The 16,578-nt window shown below is 42.8% G+C and overlaps 1 protein-coding gene across 9 annotated transcripts in view; it reads right to left on the bottom strand.

Annotated features, from left to right (window-relative positions):
- OSBPL6 (oxysterol binding protein like 6) overlaps positions 1 to 16,578 on the bottom strand; it is a 150,711-nt gene that overhangs the window by 52,044 nt on the left and 82,089 nt on the right. For 7 of the 9 annotated variants that reach the window (XM_077319592.1, XM_077319591.1, XM_077319593.1 and 4 more), the window contains 6 exons: positions 14,348 to 14,401; positions 9,700 to 9,813; positions 9,084 to 9,254; positions 6,144 to 6,276; positions 2,092 to 2,195; positions 86 to 178 (listed from right to left, as the gene is read on the bottom strand). In XM_077319592.1, the coding sequence (XP_077175707.1) occupies positions 86 to 178; positions 2,092 to 2,195; positions 6,144 to 6,276; positions 9,084 to 9,254; positions 9,700 to 9,813; positions 14,348 to 14,401 (669 nt within the window). The remainder of the gene's footprint in view (positions 1 to 85; positions 179 to 2,091; positions 2,196 to 6,143; positions 6,277 to 9,083; positions 9,255 to 9,699; positions 9,814 to 14,347; positions 14,402 to 16,578) is intronic. The other 2 variants (XM_077319597.1, XM_077319594.1) reach the window with 1 other exon arrangement.

Genomic DNA, 16,578 nt, shown 5'->3' on the forward strand with positions numbered 1-16,578 from the left:
GTTCCTGGAACTATTTCATTACCTAAAACTGCAATGCAAAAAAAAAAAAAAAAAAAAAAGGGAAACAACAGGAAGGGGGAAATACCTGAAGTTGTATTTTAGCATCTTTGCTGACACTTTTTGTTCGCCATCTTCTTGTGACACGCTTGTCTTTCTTTGAAATATCTACACAGTTAGCCTATGTCACAAAACAGTTAAAAGCAACAAAGCGTTGTGTTAAAGCTGGCATTAACTGACGCAGACAACAACAGCAAGTTAGTAAATCAGGATCTTAGTAACGCTTTCGACAAATTGAAAAGTGTGGTAAAAATGTCGGCCTTCGTTCCAGAAGTACAGCAAACGAGGTGCCCGTTTAAGACAATCTGAGAAGCAAACAAACTTTGAACACGTTTCTACAACCATGTATCTAGACATTTTCCAACTAACATTTATCTACCCAGCCAACAGCCTCCTTCTCTAACACATCTTGTTGAGATGCCATCCTGTGAGGGAAAGCAAGGGAACTGCTAGAGAAAAGACCTTCTATATTGTGACTTTTCAGACACTTTTCAGACACTCCCGGAAATTTTGGTCATGCGGATCAGTGGACCCCTCAGGAACAACATAATGGACAAAGTAGGGGGTCTGCTGTGGGAAGGGATAGTTGCTGTGAATGAGTTCCCCCTCTTCTGCAAATGGAAAAACCCATTCCGCTGCAGGAACTATGGGGCTGGATAAACGCCAGTGCTGTTTTAAGTTACCGGTGCCAAGTTAAGATCCATTTCCTTAGACCTTTCTTAGTTAGTTTTCTGAAGAGTTTCCCAGGGGATCTTCCCTCTGCTCTCTCTGCTGCTTCGAGTTTGTTTAGCATACAATCATATTGATTCTGTTTTTACCACCATTCCGCTCCTATTTTTTTTTAAGATTGTTTTTACTGCCAGTTATCATATGATCATTTTCTCTTCATGCTCTTAAAATGACATATGTTGCTGTCTTATTGATTTCTGGTTTTTAAGAGCGCTCTGCTGCCATTTCTGCATTTAACATTTAAGTACAGTTTTGTGTTATTATTTTTTATCTTTATGTTATTGTGTTATTATTTCTTAACAAATGTATTGTTCATCTCTGAGGCTCCTTCATGAAGACTACTTTATGCTTCGTTTTAAATCATTTTAGGCTGTAACTATTAGGGTTTTGTGTTTTGGCTGCCAAAACGGCCGTTCAAGCCCGAAGCGGCCAGCACCGCAGCACAGGGGGCGGGGGGGGGCAGCACCAGTCCCACCCCCACCTCGTGCTTCTGGCCCAGGCTCGAATGACCGCTTTGCCAGCCAAAGCACACAACCCTAGTAATTATGCTAACTGAAGTTTAGTTGTTTTGATGCTTATTTTGGAATTTTTAACTACGTTTTGTGAGCTACATCCAGGCTGGGGCTGTGATTTAGTGACAGAGCATCTCCATGGCATGCAGATGGTCCCAGATTCAATCCATGGCAAATTCAGCTGAAAGGATCAGGCAATGTGAAAAATCTTCGGCCTGAGACCCTGGAGAGGTTCTACCAGTCAGAGTAAACAATGCTGACCTTGACAGATCAACAGTGACACCTTGATATTGCCCAAAGTAACACTGCATGGGTCTGAATCAGAACTTGCTTAAAACATATGAAGTGGCTCGTAAGCATATGAAGACAAACATCACTGAAAACAGGATTTCAACCCTCCTTCCACATGATACTCCAACTCACCAACAAAAGTTGAATATTATATATCTGGCATAAAGAATGCAAATTAAGTAACTGTGCCCATTTCAAAGTTTTGTATCGTTTATAGTCATCATGGAACTTGAACATAACCCTAAACTATTATTCTGTACTTTCTAAACTAGATAATAGTATGCTTCTTCGCAAAGAAGCCACCGACATCCTTTGGCAATCCTATCAAACGCTTCAAATAAAGAACATATTGGATCAGACTCCGTAGCTCCAATGCAACAATGGTGGCACTTCCTTTTGATGCAAGAAGCTTCCTTTGCACCGGAGGAAATAGCCACAAGAGCCGCAAGACCACACTCAACATGTGTACACCCCGTCATCTGAGCTTTAAAAACGTATTTACCTGTATATCTGTGAAGTTCGGGGCCGACTGAGTTCTCTGTAGTATTTCTAAGTTCTGAAGGATTTTACTGAGTTCCACAAGGTTTGATTGGCAGTGAGCGAGATCTAACACAAACACAGAGAAGTACATTAGTTATCCTGACTAAGATCTTCTTTGCCAAGGTATGTCATATCATTAAGGAGAGCACTTTACTCTGTAGAAGCATAATCAAAGGCACACTGCCTGATGTAGCAAAAAAGCAACTCACAGCAACCCTTTCTATAGACATAAAGAGGTACATGCTGAAAGAGACAACCTAAGGATTGTTCCACTCGTCTGAGATACACAAGACAAGAATTAGGGCAAAGAAAAATTTAATCAGTCCTCGATTGAGGCAGAATACAAAAACTTAGGCAAAAAACAACCTGAAATCATGCATATTTTTTGCTCTTGTACAGTTCCATCATTCTCTAGTGTTATTGTTGTTATCATGTTAAGGTTATTGTTGTTACAATGTTATTGCTGTTATCACACGTTGTTACCATATTTTATCTGTATCTTTTTCCTGTTTCTTGTAAACCGCCTTGAGCCTCCAGGAAGGGCGGTATATAAATAAATAAATAAACAAATAATTCATTTCACACCCAGCCACAGAGTACCCTACATAGTAATACAGTAACATAGTAACATAGTTAGGCTGCCTATTCGGTCCTAGCCCCGACCTGGTGGAATGAGCTCCCGGAAGAGCTAAGGGCCCCAAAAGAACTATCTCAGTTCCACAGGGCTTGCAAGACAGAGCTCTTCCACTGGGCATTCAGTTGAGGCCAGGATGTGGTTACCATCTAATAGCACCTCCTCTATACAATAGCAACCCCCCTATTATAAAACTCAGACAATGATGCTGGGGAACTTGACAAGTATTTATTAGTATAAGCAGCCGATGCTGCTAAATGTAAAGTATACTGATGTTTTATTTGCATTGTTCATATTGGAATTGTACTGGCTTTATCGTTTTGAGCCACTGCAAGCTGGCTGGGCCAGGAGCAACAGGATAGAAATCTTATTAATAAATAACAAAATAAATAATTTCAACAGAAGTTCATAGTTCCAGGAACAGGCACAACAGCCAGCAAGGTATAAAGGTATAGCTGTATCTTCTTTAGCCAGCAGGTCATTGTGACAAAAATGGAAGCAGAACATTGAGTCAAAAAGAGGGATTATGTGTCAGCCCACATCTCACATCTGGGCACAAAAAAAAGGAAAATCTTGTTCTGCTCAGCCTCTAGACCAGCCATTCTCAAAGGGGGCACATTTAAAGGGGACCACAGCTTGAAAAAAATGTCAGGGGTAACCAAAAGCTTAATGGAGGGGGCCCTGGAACCCTCAAAGAGCTTTTAAAAAGGCCATGGCCCAAAAAAGGATGAGAATGGCTGCTCTAGACTCATGGACTACATGTAGCTACTACCCAATTTTTCCCAGCCCCTCACTACCCCTTCTTGTAACCAAACTGTAAATGTGAGGTGTGTCACTTGCTCATAGCTTCTGATTTCCTGAAGTAGCACCACACTTCACAGATATATTAATCTGGATAAGATAGGGCACTTTTATGTTTTGCATGTGTACTTCCCATCAGGCAATAAAAGGCTTTTTCCTGACAGCTCAGCATAGCCAGAGTGACTTCTTATTTTCCAGAAAGGTAGGCAGTGAAAGCTTGTAGCTTCTCAGCACTGAAAAAAGAGCACATGTCTTTCATTTCCAGCGGGAACCCTCTCTTCAGGAAATAAGGTCACTCAGAACAGAGACAGCCCCCTGGGATGATCTCTTGTTTCCTGACCGGAGAAGAGTCAAGGAAATAAGCACTAATGCAACACTTTTGTGAACTGTTTTTCTTCTTTTAGGTTCTATGTCAATACAGCATCATCGAAGAGGAAAGGGTAAGTGGTGCCTAGAAAGTCAGGCCTACTTGACCAGCTATTCATTGGTCTTTCCAGTCCATTTAAAAGTTTAATGGGCCATTATTTTTTGTAGAACTAGACTTGGGGCCATTCTGCACTTCTAAAAAAATAGCATTAAGCCAGTGCAATGGCTTAATGCTATAAAAAATGGCACCCTCCGCCATTCCTAATCTCCTCGCTCTCTCGCTTTCTTCTCCCGCTTTCTGGCACTCGGCACGGCTGATTAAAATGGAGGAGAGGGACTCGCTATACCAACAAGTCTCTCCCTGCCTGTCAATCATGGCAACAAGCCAATTACCTTGCTCCCCAGTCTTAAAGGGAAAATGATCTTTTTAAAAAGTGAAACTTCTCCATTGTTATGCCTATGCATCTACTCATAGATGCATAGTGCTTATTTTAATGTCACCAGCCTTGAAGCTTAGAAGAAGTAATTTTTTCACCTTTTGGGGGGTGGAGGGGATCTGAGAGGCATACTTGTGCATCAACAATTGGGGGAAATTTTTTGCACTGACTGGCTGGAGCAACAAATATGCATTGCTCCAGGCAGTTTGCTAAAGAAAAAAAAAGCACTGTTGCCGGGAGATGGGAGAGGGAGGCGGGGGGTGGGCGGGCACTTAACACAGAGATCTCATTACTTTGTTTGCTTTGGTTATGCACAGCCATTTTGCTAGTGCTTGCTGGCTGCTGTCCTACTGCTCTCACTACAAAGCTGGGGGAATCCAGTTTTCAGGATTTCCCAGCTAGCACTTTAAATTGGAGAATGTAGCTGCTGGTTTGCTGCTGGGAAGCTGCATACAGACGACATCATTTGAAATGCCAAAAATATGGTGTCTGCAAAAGGTAAGTGACTCACTATATTTTCTGGGTGCAGAATGGCCCTTAGACTCTGATTTTGGAGGCCAGGTTTTCCCATAGAAAATAAAGTCTCTTTAAACTTCAAAGGGAAAGAGAAGCCATTAAGCAACTATATGGCCAGTTTTCTCACTCCCCCTGCTTTTGGAAGGTTGGGGACAAAGGCAACTGCTAACATGGTTCTAAATTTGTGGGACAAAAACTACCTGGAGAAACCTACAGAAACACAGTCCTAAAAGATCAGGTTAATGAAAAATAAGCTCTCTCCTAATCTGGATCCAAAATTAATCTGTACACTCATATATGCAATGCACACCCTTACTAAAGATCCAATCAGAACTCCTCATTTATGTGCTTTGATTTGAATTTTATTATTTCAATTGTATTTTTATTTAAATGTTTTTTTGTTCAGTGCCTTTTGGACTCTGATTGGGTGGAAAGGTGGCACAAAAATATTTTTTAAAAATCATTTTCAAGCCGCTTCCATAAACATAAGCACATGCCAAAGAGGAAGAAAATGACTAGAGCTAAACAGCCTGGACATCATATTTGAAATTAAGGGTCACTGTTGGTAATGATTACTGGACCAGGGTACACTGAAGACTGCTTTCTGTCAAATAAGCTTTTCTGTCAGCTTCTGCAGAGGCCTAGGTTCAAATGTCTCTTCCCTTCAGAAATACCAGAGAAAGAAGCTTTTTGTGGTGGTCCCTCAGATTTGGGTGCCCCCCCCTAACAATCACCCAGGCCCCTTGTTTATCTCATTTTTAGGTATCAAGTAAAAAAACGTTGATTTTGAGGTCTACTGGTGTCCTATTGACGCTAATTTCACTAACTGGTGGGAAACTTTAACTGTCTTTATGCTGCCAGTTGTTATATGCCACAGAGTATATATGTTTAATTAATTTATTAATGCTTCCCTGTGAATCAGAAGAGCCAGTAAAGACTCCAGTGGGATTCTAACCCTCAAATCGCTTAATTCAAAACCAGGTTTGGGGATAGGAAAATTCAAAGAGAAGTATCCGCCAACTACTAGTGGAATGCTGAAGATGACTTCAAGGAAATACTGATTGGTCTCATGAAAGAACTTTGCCAAACAAAATTAAGTATTAACAGCACTTCATTAAGCACATCCTCCCACTGCACCAAAAAGCCTATAGCATTAAATGATACGCATATCTCCACTGCTGACTGCATACGAAATCCTGTTTCTTAGGAGGGGAACGAATAACAACTTAAAGGCAAAGTGGACATAAAGGTGAAACTGACCTTCCGCGCACCTGTCCATCTCCTCAGAGTTCTGTAGCCAAGCGACAACTTTACTTTGCCCAGTGGTGCACGTTGCAGGAAGACTGCTACTGCAAGGGATGGACGGCTGCCATGGGAAGCTGTTCTGTGGTACCTACACAAAATATATTTGAGAAAACATTGTACTGAGTGATGGGGTGAAATTGCCCATGAACAAACCCTAATCAATAAAAGGAGACAAAAATCGTCCCCTTTAGTCATCAGGAAATCAAAGAATAATAGAGTTGGAAGGGACCTCCAGGTTCATCTAATCTAGTGGTTCTCAACCTTCCTAATGCCGCGACCCTTTAATACAGTTCCTCTTGTTGTGGTGACCCCCAACCATAAAATTATGCAAGTGTTCTTTCACAGAAATTTAACCCAAACTGACCAATGGCATGAAGATCCATTGGTGATGATTGTATATAAATTGTTTTTTCTCCCCTGGGGTTTCTCAGTTCAGTTCTGCCTCTTGTCCCACCTTGCCGATCTCATCCTTTTCTGCTGGTCCAGACAGACGAATGCTCTATGTTGATCTACCCTGCAAGGAGTGTGAGGCCGCCGAGCTGTGCTGCCACTAGAAGCACCTGGCGGGAGACTGCACCACACTGAAGCCGCTGCTGGAGCAGCTGGTGGCCGAGCATGAGCACCTGCAGGAGGAGCTGCCCCCCCAGCCAAGGTGCTCACCCTGCCACAGTCCCTGTGAAAAGGTCGTTTGACCCCCAAAGGGGTCCCAACTCCCAGGTTGAGGACCACTGATCTAATCCAATTCCCTGCAGAATTCAGAAAATTCACAACTACCTGTCCAACACAGAGACCTCAATTCAATGCTTAGGTGATGTGACCGCCCCCTCCCCCCCAAAAAAACAACAACCAGAATCCCTGGCCAGTCTTTGGAAAGGTGCAGCAAAACGAAGAACTCTTTAGTCATACATCTTCTTCCTCTCACCATTAGTTCTGCCTCTTTGGAGATTCTTCCCATGGCTAGCAACATCTATTTTCTAACTAAGGACAATGCTTGCCGTGTGCTGGGAAATCTAATAAACTATTCAACAGATGCATATTTTAAGGCAGCCTTTCTCAACTTTTCTCCTGTTGAGAAAACTCTGAAACATTCTTCAGGCTTCAAAAAAAACCAGATAATGCAGAATATGATTGGGAAGTATGGCTGTGCACATGCCCACCTGGAGCCCCTCTCCTTCCCATCCCCTCCAGGCCCATCATTGGCCATTTTGGGAGGGAAAGGGGGTCAATATGACCATATATGGCCATATCACCCTATAAATATTTAACAAATTAAAATATATATATTAAAATGATTAACTCCCACCCATTCAGGAAACCTTTCCAGGGCCGTCAAGAAACCTCACGGTTTCACAAAACCCTGGTTGAGAAAGCCTGTTTTAATGTATTTACTTAATTTATCCCCACTTTTCTCCCCAATGGGGACTCATTATTCTCCTCTCTATTTTATCCTCACAAGACTGCTGTGGAGTAGGTTAGGCTGAACCAAGGTCACCCACCAAGCTTCCACAGCAGAGTGGAGATCTGAAACTGGGTCTCCCAGATCCCAGTCCGACTCTCCAGCCACTACACCACACTGACTATCATATAAATATAATGCATCTTTTGAATAAGCTAGAGCAGTGGTCCCCAACCTTTTTATCATTGGGGACCGGTCAATGCTTGACAATTTTACTGAGGCCCGGGAGGGGGGAATAGTTTTTTGCCGAGGGACGTCACCACGACCACCTGAGCCCTGCTCCACTTGCTTTCCCACCAGCGACCCTGACTTTCCGCCGCCTGCTGGGGGCACTGCCAGCAGCAGCTGTCCAGTGCCATGCCGAGGGGGAGCCCCAGCCATGGCAGCTTCTGGAGAGCACCAAAGGCGAGCCAGCAGCAGAGTGGCAGGGCAGCCCCTGAGGCAGGAGCCAGGGAGGAGGACGAAGAGGAGCCGCGGCCTGGTACCAACTGATCCACGGACCGGTACTGGTCCCGAGACCGGGGGTTGGGGACCACTGAGCTAGAGTAGCGATCCCCAACCTGTGGGGTCCGTCAACTAACTGGAGGTGGGCCGCGAAGGACGCCTTCCCCCCCCCCCTGGCCCTTTACTTCATCCACGATCCGGCAGGCGCACATGGGACTATCTCGTTGCAGAGAAACAAGCTCAGGGTTCCCACTGATTTGTCATTGTCATGAGTTAAAATTTCCATGAAAATAAAATGTTCCTTATGTTCATTGTTGTGGTGTGTCTGTATCTTATTTTGAAGGGATGTTTAGACATTACCATAGCGACCAGAGTCAGAGAGCCTTAGGGCAGTGGGCCTCAGTAAAACTGTCAAGCGTTGAGTGGTCCCCGGTGCTAAAAAGGTTGGAGACTACTGAGCTAGAGGACTGGGAAGAGTTTAACCAAGTTATATGCCCTGAGCAAGCCAGCTTGGGAAAAGTACTATAAAGCATTGCTTCATGCTTTACTCTCTTGCCACAATTAAACACCTGTATGTGGCTTCTTGCGAGTCCCTTGGACTGCAAGGCGAACAAACCGGTCAGTCCTAGAGGAGATCAGCCCTGACTGCTCCTTAGAAGGCCAGATCCTGAAGATGAAACTCAAATACTTTGGCCACCTCATGAGAAGGAAGGACTCCCTGGAGAAGAGCCTAATGCTGGGAGCGATCGAGGGCAAAAGAAGAAGGGGACGACAGAGAATGAGGTGGATGGATGGAGTCACTGAAGCAGTAGGTGCAAACTTAAATGGACTCCGGGGAATGGTAGAGGACAGGAAGGCCTGGAGGATCATTATCCATGGGGTCACGATGGGTCGGACACGACTTCGCACATAACAACATGTGGCTTCTGAAGATTGAGCAATATCAAAATGTCGGGGGGGGGGCGGTTCTCTCCCATAAGAGGGACATCATATACCTTTGCATCCAATACAGTGACATTAGCAGCAGGCGAAGACTCGGTGGTCGATGTGGAAGGAAATATGTGAAAGCTGGCATCTCGGGGTGATCGCACAATCTCATTCTGACGGTACAGTCTGTGGTGTCGCAACTTTGATACCCAAGCGTCAAATGAATCCTGGGATTTTACCTGGTCAGTGAGAATGGACAGTTCATAACAGCATTTATTCATTCATTTGTTTGTTTGTTTAAACTTATTGCCCACCACCCCCAAACTGGCTCGTGGTGGGTTACAACTGTCTGTATTAAAAGCCTCATTAAAACTCTATTAAAACAATTCCGGACATTCATCCGTGTACAGTAAACAGACTCCTAAAAACTTTTAGAAACCACGGCGGCCTGAAACCCACTGACCCCCCCCCCAAATCTAGAACAGGAGTGGGAAGAGGGAGCGTAGAAAACATAGTGAATGTTTACTCCCTTAATGTAAACCGCCCAGAGCTGCAAAGAAATGGGCAGTATAGAAATCTAAATAAATAAAATAAATTTATTAACATGGGGGGCCAGCACCTGACTTTCATCAAGTCATTTGACTGTGGTAAGCAGAAAAATAAACGGATAGAAATACTCCTTACTTTCAGGTGGTAGATGTGCTCTTCGGTATCAAGATCTATCCTACGAGCTTTCTTTTTAATTGACATAACCGATAACCCAACATCTATGCTCCCATGGACTTTCCCCTTCTGAGTCTGGCAAAAAAAATATATCATAGAAGACATTACCATCAGCCTAGAAAAATAAAATAATGCAGTGCTTCAGTATAGGTCTTCCAGGGGTATATTATTTATTGGGCGACAGTTCAGGTTCTTTCTAGCAAGCAGAGCTGGAGAAAGAGGGAGGTTGTTAAGGAAAATGTCAAGTGCCTTTCATCAGAAGAGGTGCAATGAAGCTAGCAGTGCACAGTCCTTTTGCTTCTCTCCTACAAAATGTAATAGATTGAGATGGGTGGGAAAAGATTACATGGAATTTTGCAAAGCTAATTCAAGGAGGATTTGGAAATCTAAGAATTAGTTTTAAAAAACCCAAGGTTTTTCAAATAGGCCTGGGTCTCCCAACAGATAGCTTGTGGGTTCCTGGTCTCTAGCTGGCTGTTGTGGAATAGCTCACGCAACCCTTAGAAAATCCAGGAAAAGATTGCAAAAATATATATATATTATGTATGTACATTTTATTTATGTACACACACATATATGTATATGTATGTGTTTGTGTGTGTAGGCAACTTTTAATTTTTTTTAAAATAAAGCTTTTAAATAAAGCGTTATGTCTGGTGCACTTCTTAGTTCTTTTAAAATCTGGGCTGTTTCCACACTGTATTTACACTAGATATTAACTGTATTTCACCTAACTGGTACATTTTTCCATGTTTCTACATGATGTTCTCTGTGTGTACACAGAACATTAACAGCCCATTCTTTCCACATACAAAAAATCTGCTTTATTTTAAACCTGTAAAAAAACCCAGTAGCTCTTTATGCACTGGCGGTTTCCTTCATTTTCATTATGCATTCCTGTTAGCTGTATTTTTTCATTATGTATGCCCCCTCACTTTCACTGCATATGTGCATTTGGCGATCTTTCTCCTTCTGGGTGGATTTTGCTTCCTTCAGCATTGAGCCCGGTAGAGAGCTACCAGGCCAAGAGGGGCGGGGGTCTTCTTTTATTTCCACAAAGGAGGAAATGGGTTCCAATTTTCAGAGTTTGCTTTCCTCGTCAATTAACATTCAACTCATAATGCTAGACTTGACCCCTTGGGGTTTTTGGGGGGAGGGAGAGGGAATAAGCTTCTAAACTGATAAAGGGGGGAGAGCCACAAGAATTTACGAGCCGGCTAAAATGGCTACCCCATAGTAACTAAAGACAGAAGAATCTTTACCTACAATTTTACAAAATGCCCTGCCAGAAAGGGACCAACAAGGTGAGAAACAATTGTTGCAAGTTCTGCAAATTCAAGTTTGAGAATCACCAACAGCTCAACCTGCCTTTTAGGGAGAGGGAGGGGATAACTGGAGGTGTCTGCAAACAAATGGAGGGTTTTTTAAAAGTTCTTTAACACGTATTTTGTTATTATTATGCAGTGCTGTGTTCCCATGCTCCTCAAAGTAAGAAAAACAACAAAACCAGGATGGTCAGAGAATCCTGAGAGTCATGTGAGAACACAAAGTGGGGGGGAGGGTGAACTGTGGTGGGTGGAGAAGAACGGTCCATGAAATTAAACTATGACTTTTCTGTTGCAACTATGCTCATGGTTAAAGGGGCAAGCCACAATTCAACAAAAGCAGCTTGTCCTTGCAAAACTGATAACCACAATAAATTATATGGAATTATATGGACAATATTTGCAGTTCGTGTAAATCTCTCCCTCAAACACACACGGGGATACTTTGAACTATGGCCCAAATAAATAAATACAGGAAAGATACCTCTTTCCTAATAAGAACTTATTACAGGGCTAATTCCAGGATAGTTAATTTGGCATATGCTAGAAGCACTAGCTATACAACATGCACTAATATTGCAGAAAGGAGGCATTAAGATGATGGAACAAAATAGTTGAGGACCATCACGGAACAAAACATTTTTATATATTCTGTAACAATACTTCTTCCTCCTCCTACCTAAATAATCCTCAAGGAAGAAGCGATTATTATAGCCAGAACTGGCAAATGTAATAAATAAATAAATATATAAATAATGTAATTCTAAGGACAATCTGCCTTGAAATCTCAAACTGGTTAAATTAAAACAAATAGCAGTGCACAGCTTATTCCATCTTTAGAGGGAAAGAGAGAAAGAGACAGACAAGACAGAACGTGTGTATAATACATAGCATCGATAACTGAACAAGTACATTTTCAGATTTCTAGCTTGCTTGCTATACGAGCAAGCAATACTATTTCAGCAATTAATTCAATTTTTCTCACAGAGAACACAAGTGTACATCAGCTCTCTAGTAGAGAATTCCCAAGAGGTAATCCTTTTTTTTTCCAGCTGGAGGCTACTTTTAATATTCATGATCCAATTAAATTCAAAGTATTGAATAAAGCAAATCTGATGTCCACTTGATGTACATTATATCCGACACATGGAACAAATGTGTATAATATGATCACATATATCTATTGGGAGTCTATATAATCACTTGCATTAGTCACTCCACTGTAGGCCACTGGAAACATCAGGTGTGCACTTATTTTCACACAGGAATGGAGAGCTTCGATCCCAGAACACAAGAAATCCTAGAAATATTGCAGGAATGGTCAGGTAAAGCCCTTGGCCCATAAAAGCCACCTGCTGGGCAACTCCACGTTCCTTTAAGCAAAAGTTTTCATCTATTCCCAGAGAGCAGTGAAAAAGTGATGCCCTTGATCTCTACGGGAGATGGCCTTAAGAGATCAGCTTAATTGTTCCTGGATTGCAAACTCCACCCAGCCCTGCCCTTTCTTGGGTGAATGATCCCACCAGCAGAGAACTGGTAAATGCTAGCTGGGAATCACTGTTGGCCACAATGTAAATCTGTAATGTGATGATTGCTATATGTTCTGGCTAAGAGTGAGCCATGATTAATTGCTGCTGCCAATTTAAGGCTGAATCACAGTTATGGATGAACACAGAAAAGTGAAAAGAATTAATACTCAAGAGGTGGCCCGCTCTGTTAACTGGAGCTGACCAATCAGCTTGTTCATTTAGAGATGTGTTCATCAGGAATAGACAGTTTCTTCTGATCAGACATTTTCTTTGCTTGCCCACGAGATTTCCAAACAGGGCACCCCAAACGAACTTTCACAGAAGACACCCATTTTGAGATCATAACTTCCAGGTTAAATGCATTATTCTTTCCCTCCTGCCCCTTTCCACGAGTTTCTTTTCCCGTGCCTTATCTGAGCTAGGTGTTTACTACTGGTTGATGTTTCTGTGGGTGTGCACCAAGGGGAACTAAATTGAAATTCTCCTCTGATCTGCAGGCTCCTTAATTTCCATGTCATTGGGTAGGACAGAGAGAAAGATTCTGTCAACACTGGGTTATCTTCAAAGCTATGCAAATGTTAGAGATCCACAAACTCAGTCACCAAAGAGCACGAACCCTCCCTTTTGGCCACGTCTCCTTTCTCTGGCATCAAGCACAAAGATGCCATCCCCTGAATTCTGTGTACACTGCAGAAAACTCACGCAAGGGAGAGGATCTTCCTGGCTTGGGCAATGGTCTTTAAAGGGCCCATTACGCACGGGGGGAATAGTGCACATTCAGGGTGGAATGGCAGCGACTAAAATCACCGATAATACATGGAGCCGGCTGCAACAGGCCGCAGATTCGGTGCATGCCGCTGAAAAAGCCATGTTAGTGAAACGCGGAAGAAAGCACAGCTTTCGGGTGACCGGGGCGCAACCAGAAGTGGCACCGGGGTCGCCGCGTGCATAATCGCTTACTCTGGGTTTTGCCGCCGTTGCGTCCCGTCCCGTGCATAAGCGGTTTGCTTCACTTCTTCCCCCTCCACGTTTTCCATATGACCCGAAATCGCCGTTTCAGCGGCCGTGCATAATGGGCCAAGGAGCAACAAGACAATCCTCTCCTTCCCAAACACTAAATGAGATGTCACCTCCCTTGAGCTGTTTGTGTTCCAGGCTTTTGGAAATGATAGCAATCAGTCCAAGTCTTCTCATTCTGAACTGTCCTCAACACCTTGTGCAAAATGAGAACAAGGCACTTTGTACCAGCCACCTAAGATATAGAAGCTGCAAACGATGTTTGTGTAGCTCATTGTCTTCTCCAAAGTGTGACATGAAACCTTGTCTTCCTCCCAAGCTGGGGAGGACCAGGGCCTATTCTGCATACAATAGATAATGCACTTTCAATGCACTTTAGAAGTAGATTTTCCTGTTCCGCACAGGAAAATCCAGCTGCCAAAGCACATTGAAAGTGCATTATCCTATGTGTGCAGAATGGGCCCTAACATAAAAGTGGCTATGTACTGAGTGAAGCCAAAATTTGAACACCCTGGTAAAATGATGCTTAAGAAAAAGCTTAAACACCTCTCCTCCCTTTAGAACCACTTCCCCAATCAAATTAGCAACTCCGGTTCTCTTCTTGAAGTTAGAAAGGACATCCATCATTAGGTGTCTCCCACATCATGTCTACTTTGCCCCCTAGTGTTACTGAAAGTAACTCTTTAAATAACAACAGAAAGAAAGAACAGCTTTGAAAACAACTCCAGGTTTACTTACATCAATCGGTGATTTTGAGTACTTCAACATTCCGTTATCCAGGACAAAAAAGCGCTGTGGAGAAACAGTTTATTAAGGACTAAAATAAAATCTGGACTATATAAACCAACACATGTACAAAGGCAAATGTATATTCCCCTGGTACTGAACCATCAACCTGTGCTTGAAAATGAAGTTAATTGACAACTTGCTCCCACTTGCAGCAAAAGCAACAGACAGAGAGAGTGGAATAGTCAAAGCACCTTAAATCCATTATTTCAGTCATCTTCATGACAACTCCATCTTGACCATCTGCCCCAAATGCAAAGATAATGACACAGACATATCTTACTGAATGGAAAGGCAGATGTCATTTATTTTGAACAGTTCCGCAGGGCCTGCAAAAGGGAGCTTCTCCACCAGGCATTTGGTTGAGGTCGACCTGCACCATCACTTCCCAAGGACCCTCCTCCTGTGCCCCCTCCTATGGCACCCACCATAATTACACCCAACCCGTTAATTTAATGTTCCCCACATTTTTCTACTGTTCCATGTTGCTTGCTGTTTCACTTCATTCATTATTGTTACTCTAAGTTATCTGTAAAGTTTCTGTTCTGGTTTATGTGAACTGCCCTGAGCCTTCGGGGAGGGCGGTCTATAAATATAATAAATAAATAAATTTTGTCCCTATCTTTGTCCCCAATGGTGATCCAAAGCAGCTTACATCATTCTCCTCTCCTCTTTTTTACCCTCATAACAATCTCAGGATAGGCTAAGAGAATGTGACCCGCCCAAGGTCACCCAGCAAGCTTCCATGGCATGGGTGGGGATTTGAACCTTGGTCTCCCAGATATTAGTCTGACACTCTTAACCACTACACCACTTTGGCTCTCTTTTTCCAAAAAATAAATAGAATGTCTGGCTACATGCTGGCATATTTATGAAGGTGAGTATAACATTGCTTTAGGATGCTTTGGGCTGATCCTGCGTTGAGCAGGGGGTTGGACTAGATGGCCTGTATGGCCCCTTCCAACTCTATGATTCTGTGATTCTGTAACATCACTGATTAAACAACAGGATCAAGAAATGGAAGACAGGTCTAAATGGGAAACTTAACACAACTGAAGAACAGGAGGCGGGGTCCCCTACCCATGGGGGAGGGAGCAGGAGGAGGAGGAGAGGAAGAGTTGATTTTTATACCCTACTATTCACCTTCCTCTCCTCACAACAGACATCCTGTAAGGTAGGTGGGGCTGAGATTGCTCTAACAGGACTGCTCTATGAGAACAGCTCTAACAGGCCTGTAACTACCCCAAGGTCACCCAGCTGGCTGCTTGTGGGGAAGTGGAGAATCAAACCTGGCTCTCCAGCTTAGAAGCCACTGTTCTTAACTGGCTTATATTAGGCTCTCGCTGGTTTATATTGGGATCAGTGTTATTTAAGATTCGCAATTTATCCTGGCTCAACAAGGACCAGTGAGATTCTTAAGCAAGAAAATGACACAAAATTATATGCAACAAGGAAAGCCAAAGCAAAATATGAAAGGATCTACAAATATATCTCAGAAATGGGGACCAAAACAGTACATTTTAACGTACGTGACTGCAAAGTAATGAATATTGGCGAAAAAATATCTTCAAAACACAGGCTGATAGAATCTGAAGTGGCTGTGATTACCCAAAAAATAGATCTTGGGGTCATGGTGGAATAAATGAAAGCATCAGCGCTGCGGTGGCAGTCAGACAGACAAATCTCACATCAGACTTCATTGGAAATGGGATTGAAAAGAAAATAGCCAGTATCAGCTTGCAAAATTAATGGGTTGTATCTCTCTGTCCACTTTGCTAACATGAATATATTTCTCAAGCACAAGAAGCCAGCTTTCAACACATGAAGCCCTTCCATTTTTTAAAGTACCTATTATTTTATTTAGAAGAAGAGCTGTGTTTTTGTACTCTTTTTTACTACCCAAAGAAGGAAGAAGAAGAGTTAGTTCTTATATGCCCCTTTTCTCTACCCGAAGGGAGTCTCAAAGTGGCTTAAAATCACCTTCCCTTTCCTCTCCCCACGACAGACACCCTGTGAGGGAGATGAGGCTGAAGGCAGCTTACGTCATAATTTTCCCTCCTCAGTTTCATCCTTATAATATCCCTGTGAGGTAGGGTATGATGGAATCCAGAAAAAGGGAGACAAAAATGAATAAATGCAAGGTTCATTTGTTTCTATGAAGATCCCAGCCCATAAATGGTTAA

This window comes from Paroedura picta, chromosome 2, assembly GCF_049243985.1.
Source record: "Paroedura picta isolate Pp20150507F chromosome 2, Ppicta_v3.0, whole genome shotgun sequence".
Taxonomy (NCBI): domain Eukaryota; kingdom Metazoa; phylum Chordata; class Lepidosauria; order Squamata; family Gekkonidae; genus Paroedura; species Paroedura picta.